This window comes from Hippocampus comes, unplaced genomic scaffold, assembly GCF_001891065.2.
Source record: "Hippocampus comes isolate QL1 unplaced genomic scaffold, H_comes_QL1_v1.1 scaffold249, whole genome shotgun sequence".
Classification (NCBI taxonomy): domain Eukaryota; kingdom Metazoa; phylum Chordata; class Actinopteri; order Syngnathiformes; family Syngnathidae; genus Hippocampus; species Hippocampus comes.
The window spans coordinates 13,105-19,853 of record NW_017805035.1 but is presented as its reverse complement, the minus strand read 5'-3'; the positions used below and the strand labels follow the sequence as shown (position 1 = coordinate 19,853).

The window sequence follows — 6,749 nt, the reverse complement described above, 5'->3', positions numbered from 1 at the left end:
CTGCTGGACAGGTGAGTCTATCAGATCTCAAGGCTAATTTTACTTGCAAGGCTGTTCCCAAAATGCAATCGGAGCTTACAGTAAGTATTAAGCAGCAAACTTGTGTTTTTCCAAAGTGATGAAGCTTTTGCATCTCATTGTACTAACTTAAATTGCATATCACGGCAGACATCTCAAAATACATAGTCTTCTGGGGGCTAAGCATATATTAATACATTTTGGTAGAGAGGTATATAGGCCGACTGTCATATAGGTTATGTTATCGCGCATCCTTCTAATTCCCTTGAACAACCAAGATTGAACTTTTGAACTCTTTCTAATTTCTATTATCTAGTCCAGTTAAAGTCCAGGGGAGGAAGCCCAATCATAGTAAAGAGGATACTAATGTGATGAGTGTAGTTCTTCATAGCCTCTTCATTTTGCTCTCAAAGTGCACGAAATTGATGGATTTTTAATGGAATGTATAAAAAAAATTCTCCCGGGGGGGCATGCCCCCGGACCCCCCTAAAGAGGCCGTGTTCCCCTTGGGGCTAAAGCCCCCCTTGTTCTTGAAGCCTAGTGACGCCCGATTGTTACTCCTGTAGCCTATATACATTTCAATCCATGGGGAGGAAAGAAAAACCCACACTTAACAAAACCAAAGATCAAAGAGTTAAGTTGACGCCTTGCTGCAAGTAAATCTACAATCATTAACCATTTCTTATGTGGTAAAACTTGTAATTGTAAATGGGTGCAAACCTGCTGAAAAAAAATAAATTTCTAAAACATTAATACTTCACTTCCGTAGAGGCTAGCATGACTCGTGCTCATATCTAGCTAATTAGATGATTGATTACGGGTAAAATATCGATTAAGTCAGTTGTGCAATAACGTTCTAGTTTGTGCATTGTTTTTTTTCATCAATTGAATCTCGCTCCACTTCTCCTTCCGTCCCCCTGTCGCACGCACAGAACTCGTACAAGCCCGGGACCGAAGCATTTTTCTGGTCGACGCTTATTTGAATCCTCGCCCTTCTTACCATTCCTCCCGGGGCGGCGCCGTATCCCGCGTAAGCCATTTTTAACCTTGTCGAAGACGATTTCAAATGCGGACGATCGAAAGCGTACGAAGGTTATTCGACCAGTTTATCTCCTCTTGAAAAATTTTCCGGTTTTGTCAGCGCACAAGTGTCCACCAATCATAAACTAGAGTGCCTTTTCGTATTCGAGGGCGTGTCAGCAGAGAATCACGGTGAAACAATTGATTAACAACTCCGACAAAATATCCAAACAGTTTTGAAGGTCGAAAATGTTAATCGGTAGACAAGAGGTGTCTCGAAAGACGGAAAAAATAACAATTTGTTCGAAGATAGCCTATCCACTAGGTGGCATTCTGATTGGCCGAGACTGACCACCTGACCTATAAAGGAACTTTCCTGTAGATGGCGTGCTGAACAATCCGGTATGATTGTAAAACGCACAACGAAGAAATTCTGACGTCATTCCTCGGAAATATGGAGTTTGTAGCAAAGCAGTAGGAACGAAACATCGATGATTTTGATTGCGTATATCTGGACCTATAGCCACTGAAATGTCGGAGTCTTTGAAAATCACAACCATGCGGGAGCGAATGGATCGCCTACAGGAATTAGTGGAGTTTACCAAAAATTGCCAGAAGCAGATACAAGACATGTACGACGCACTGGGATGGTCGCAGGACAACGAACAGCACAAGGTAACCATAACATAACTTAACAGTATCAGCTAAATCGACAAAAGAGATATCAAGTGATTTATAAACCCCCAAAGGAAGCAACAGTTCACAAATATCAAGGGCATCTTCTGGTCTAACCACTTCATCCGCCCCCCAAAAATACATAGAACTGTACAATGTTAATTTAAACAGGATGATAGAAAATGTCATGAAAACAGGTAAACACCTCAACGGAAATGGTTCTCCTTTGGACCTTTCCAAGTCGGTGGATGTTGAATCCTCTACCACCACAGCAACCAAACTGCATTCACCGGCACTCGGCCCCCTCAAAGAGCAGGAGGGAAGGTTTGAGGGAAAAAACACCAAACAGGCCAAAATACAGATGTCAGGAGATGATTCTATCATGCTAAATTCAGCCATAGGGATACAACTAAGAGGAGTACTAGCCAGAAAGCAATAATTTTCTTAATTAGATATTTTTTTTTCATGTGATGTGATTTATCGTTTTTTTTTTTAAACCAGGAGCCAATGGAACTGTGTCCCTACGATCCCGGCCATCGTGTCCCTGTGCGCAGCATGGAGAGACACAAAGCTTCATGTTATCTTACCAAGATGGGCTATTCTTCAGAAGAGCAGGTTTCGCCATTTTACTCGTTCGACTTTCACTTGTGTTGTCATGCTGGAAAATAACATTTGCTGTCTTACAGGCAGAGATTTGTGACACTTCCCCATCTTACATCAACACCAGCATCCGCAGCCTTACAATGGGTGAGTGATGACTTCCCTAAGGAGATCATATTAATGTTTTTTGTGACGTAATTATCATGAGCCGCTGTCTTCCCGCAGACAAAAGCCTTCAGAATCAGGTGATCCTTCAGGCCAGAGCTGCTGCCCCGCTCATGAAGATGGAGGGCGTCTTCTGGCAAGGTACTGACCTTGTTTTGTTCAAAACTGCAGCTGTTGGTTCTTAAAAGCATAGTTTCACTCTTGATTCCACCAAGCAGCGCAGGTCGGTTCCTTTAGAAGTCTGGCTCACGAAATAAAGTATTGCTTTGGTGACAAGGAACGATTTTGTAGTAAGTGAAGGAAGGAGCTTTATTCGGTCAGCCCATAGATCCGTCCAATATCTAAGCAGTGCTTTGCCACCATCTTGTGGAATTTGTAGGCAATTACAAAAAGCTTCAGGCGAGCCTCAATTACCCAAAGACTTTCACTTTCGTATCCTCGTGAATATTTTTTTTTCCATTGAAAAGCATTCATTTATTGATAAATTAACTGCTAGTCAGTCATCGGATCAATGGACCTCCCAAACCTTGACCTTCGGCCGGCCTTGAAATCCCAACCAAGGGTACTGCTCTGTTTTGCCACCAGTGACCACACGAGGGCAGCAGAGCACTGAAAATGCTGGTGATGGAGTCATGCTCATACAGATTTGACAACCTTTTTTTATGCCTGTGTGTTATCCACTTTGTGTTCAATCCGCATCACCGGGTATAGTCATTTGTGTGTGCATTATTATATCAAAATCATATCCTTTCTAACCACCGACGAGCAACGAAGCAAGGGATACTTACTACTCAATGTTGCCAAACTAGTGACTCTTCCGGCCCCTTTCGCAACTGCTTTTAAAATAAAATAAAATAAAATCTATTCACAGCAATTTTAGCCACCTTATGTGGTCTCATTGGAGAAATGTGCAGACTCTGCAAATGAACAGAGCCCACTTAAAGCCACTACTCAACTCAACTCTGGCTCATTTAACCATAATTCTCCCACCTTAAAGTGAGTCGCCATAAAAATTGGATTTTCACTCAGGGAGTCAGCACTTCACCAAGTCCAGGGATTCCCACCCACTTTGCTGTTGCACATTAGTCGCCCGTGAGAGATGTGTGCCATGAGAAAATCTGTGTGTGCGTGTGATTGTGTAATTGATCTCTGGTGATCCATCAGGTCATTATTCCTACCAGCCCGTGGACGTGCCGCAGAACCACAAGCGAGCCGTGTGCGACCTCACCGTGGCCGACCGGCTGGCGCTTTACGACCACGTGATCGGCGTCCTCAACCAAGAGAAGGCCGTCGCCGCCTCGGGCAACGAGGAGCTTTATGTAGATCTGGTGTCCAAGCTAAAGAAGGGTGAGACAGAAGCTGAAATACAAATACTTAGTTATTGCATCTATGTCGATTTTTCGGGTATCTATACTTGAATGGTTACTTGCCTGACCACATTAAAAAGAAATTTATCAACCGGCATTTGAAAACAGGTACTTTCTACTCCTCAGTTTCAGAAATGGACTTGTTACTTTTTCAACATGCAGAGGTGACGACGCAACGAATGCATAGACTTGAGCCAGCCTGCAAAGCAACTCAACTGTATTTCTCGAGCACTTTCAAACAGCCATCGCTGCATACGAAGTGCTATACATGGAGTAACTAACATAAACAACAATGAAGCAATAAATCAGTAACAAAGATGGTGGAAAGCCACCAAACAGTCAAACTAAGATCAAATCTGAGTCATGCTGAGTTAAATGTCGAAGAATACAAATGAGTTTACAGCGATGGTGCTTGCCCAATGTTCAGTGGGAGGTGCTTCTGGTGTTCAAAAATCTTCATTGTAAATGGGAGAATGATGATTTTCTTCTATTCAGATTTTTTTTTTAACTTATCGTCCATTGTTTGCTTAAAAAAAAACGTTTTTTTTTTCCCAGACATCTCGTGGCAACGAGTGTATGTTGACGTGAGTTAAGGACCTTCATTTAGACAACAGCCAAGTTTTTCTGCCATCTTGGTGCCAAGTAACTAAATTGAATTGAGTTGATGAGCTTCACTTACACCAAAGCACCGCTTTAGACCATTGCGGTCCCAAGGAACTGTTTTGAAATGAAATTAGGAACTGCATGTTGTGTTATGGAAACAAGAATAATACTTCAGTGCGTTTCAGATTTTGTTCTTGTTTTTTTTTTTTAATTTTTTGGCGAATCAGTACTTCTACTTTTACCAGAGATTTTTATTTATTTATTTAAATATATAAACTCAAATATCTGTACTTCTACTACTTAAGTAGAGTGTGAGTACTTTTGCCACCTCTGGAAATAAGTCATTCCGTAAGAGGTTTAATCCTTGTACACAAAGAACTCTGTTTGTGAACAGCCGAAGAACAGAATGAGCCAAAGACGCATCTGGAGCTGATGGCGGAGATGCGGGACTACAAGAGGCGGCGGCAGTCCTACCGCGCCAAGAACGTCCACATCACCAAGAAGTCCTACACGGAGGTACGAGCGCCCAAGGGGGTGTAGTCGGAAGTTGTTTTCATGAGGCTATAACAATCGCATCGCCTCACAGGTTATCCGAGAAGTCATCCAGGTCCATTCGGAGGAGCTGGCCAGACAGTGGAAGGATGAGCATGAAGAGGAGGACAAGGAAAAAGAAGACCAGGATGAGGCCAGAGAAGGAACATCCCAAAGGTTCTACTTATCTTCTTTTCACGCTAAAAGTGATGGTCCACGTATTCATTTTGTGGACATTTGGTATTTGCGTCCGGCAGGCGTCGGCTGGATGAACGGCGATCCTTGTCCTCGGAGTCCCGCCGATCGCGTACCAGACACCGCCGTAGCCGCGAGAAGAGCCGCGAGAGAGAAAGCAAGAAGAAGAAAAGGAAAAGGTGACGTTTGTTTTCCTGCGATTTACCATCACGTGAGAATTCCGAGTCGTCTTTGATGAATCCTAACCGTCTGAACCTGCGCAGGGTTTCCCGCTCCCCGGACAAACACCATGACAGCAAGAAGAAGAAAAAGAAAAGGAAAGACGAGCGAGGGAGGAGTGACAGTTCCTGACCAGATAACTCATGTCAATAAAATTGTGCAACATAAATAGGGCACTTTTTTTTTTTCAACTGTAACCGTTTTTTTTTGTATGCGTGTTGTGATATTTGAAGTTTATTATAAGTCCTTGTAAATAGCAAATACATTTGGGTTAGTGCCGGTACTACGTCAGGTTACGTTTGCTAATGCGATTGTCATTTGTGTGAGTTCCATGTTTTGTTCCTATTGATCCCCTCTTAGTGTTCTTTTTGTAACACCGAACTTGAAAATGTGATTCATGAGTGCTGCATTTTGGAATGACCTCAAACTGTATACCAAAAAACATGCAGGATAAGGTTGGATGGGGGAAAAAAATGAGTTGTTTTTTTTTTGTTTTTGTTTTTTAATCAAAAGACAACCAAAAAAAAGTTTGTTTGTTTTTTAATCAAAAAACAATTGCGCATTAATTTGTATGTTTTGTTTGGAACGTTTTACATTCCGAAATGTAAATCTCAAAGTTCAATCCCAATATTTTTTTACAAGAACTTTTTTACTATAGAAATGTAGACCGATAATTACTATTCATTCAGAAATAAAGAGTAACTTGTGGATATTTTTCTTGTGAATTTTTTAAAATGTGAATTTTTAATCTTTGGGGGGGGTTTCAATTTCATCTCATTAGATTTATTTTTTTTTCATATTCATAAACATTTTTTCTTGGTGCATTTCTATGCAGAGTATGTAAATTGGCTCGCCTGATGTACATATTATATATCCCCTCCCCGCAGAAAAGTGGAAATGCACACACACACAAAACAATTTGTGTGTGACAAGTCAAATTTTAACGCCTTATTTATCTTTTAAATACTTTTCATGTGCGTACAGAACTAAAATGAAAATGTGAACACTGCTGCTCTCTCTTTCTGTTTGTCAGGGTCGACTCAGCCCTCCTCACCTCCTGATTGGCTGGCGGGATTTTGCCAACTCGAGCCACGGAATGTTGGACTAGCTTGCCACACCAGTTGAGGCTCAAAGGTCACCCTACTCTTTTATTTCACTCCCTTTTTAATTGCGTCTTGACATTTATAAAACAAACGATACACCACTTTTCATACAGCTAAAAATAAATGCAAAACATTTGCATACCTGTCAACTTTTCGGAGCGCCAACCTGTATCCCAAAAAATGCTTATAAAGAGCAAAAAATCCTTCTAACATACCAAAGCCTTTTATATGTCAAAATAACGGCAGAAAAAAA

The 6,749-nt window shown here is 41.5% G+C and overlaps 3 protein-coding genes across 6 annotated transcripts in view; 2 read left to right on the top strand and 1 right to left on the bottom strand.

The window, feature by feature from the left end:
- Positions 1–1,300, bottom strand: part of sri (sorcin) — a 5,868-nt gene extending 4,568 nt beyond the window's left edge. The window contains exon 1 of one of the 2 annotated variants that reach the window (XM_019863855.1): positions 1,019–1,300. In XM_019863855.1, coding sequence (XP_019719414.1) covers positions 1,019–1,057 — 39 coding nt within the window. In that variant the 5' untranslated portion in view covers positions 1,058–1,300. The remainder of the gene's footprint in view (positions 1–1,018) is intronic. The other variant, XM_019863856.1, reaches the window with a different exon arrangement.
- A 38-nt stretch (positions 1,301–1,338) lies between these two features.
- snrnp48 (small nuclear ribonucleoprotein 48 (U11/U12)) lies at positions 1,339–6,514 on the top strand. 3 transcript variants are annotated; one of them, XM_019863853.1, is made up of 10 exons: positions 1,339–1,713; positions 2,215–2,328; positions 2,400–2,460; positions 2,539–2,619; positions 3,643–3,825; positions 4,843–4,964; positions 5,035–5,156; positions 5,234–5,353; positions 5,438–5,538; positions 6,427–6,514. In XM_019863853.1, the coding sequence occupies exons 1-9, from the start codon at positions 1,570–1,572 to the stop codon at positions 5,523–5,525; spliced, it is 1,035 nt and encodes a 344-aa protein (XP_019719412.1). In that variant the 5' UTR covers positions 1,339–1,569; the 3' UTR covers positions 5,526–5,538; positions 6,427–6,514. The 3 variants fall into 3 exon arrangements, with proteins under 3 accessions (XP_019719412.1, XP_019719413.1, XP_019719411.1); XM_019863854.1 differs by lacking the exon at positions 6,427–6,514 and having other exon boundaries at positions 5,237–5,353; positions 5,438–5,590; XM_019863852.1 differs by lacking the exon at positions 6,427–6,514 and having other exon boundaries at positions 5,438–5,590.
- The window catches only part of LOC109512245 (collagen alpha-2(I) chain), a 13,420-nt gene continuing 13,098 nt past the window's right edge, over positions 6,428–6,749 (top strand). The window contains exon 1 of the mRNA XM_019863851.1: positions 6,428–6,527. The gene's annotated coding sequence lies outside the window, so the exon portion shown is untranslated. The remainder of the gene's footprint in view (positions 6,528–6,749) is intronic.

What these genes read in the sequence shown, in the direction of transcription:
- snrnp48 (XM_019863853.1), top strand. Translation starts at nt 1,570, where the DNA reads ATGTCGGAGTCTTTGAAAATCACAACCATGCGGGAGCGAATGGATCGC. An exon ending in AGGACAACGAACAGCACAAG is followed by an intron (nt 1,714 to 2,214) that starts GTAACCATAACA and finishes TTTTTAAACCAG; the next exon opens with GAGCCAATGGAACTGTGTCC. An exon ending in CATCCGCAGCCTTACAATGG is followed by an intron (nt 2,461 to 2,538) that starts GTGAGTGATGAC and finishes GTCTTCCCGCAG; the next exon opens with ACAAAAGCCTTCAGAATCAG.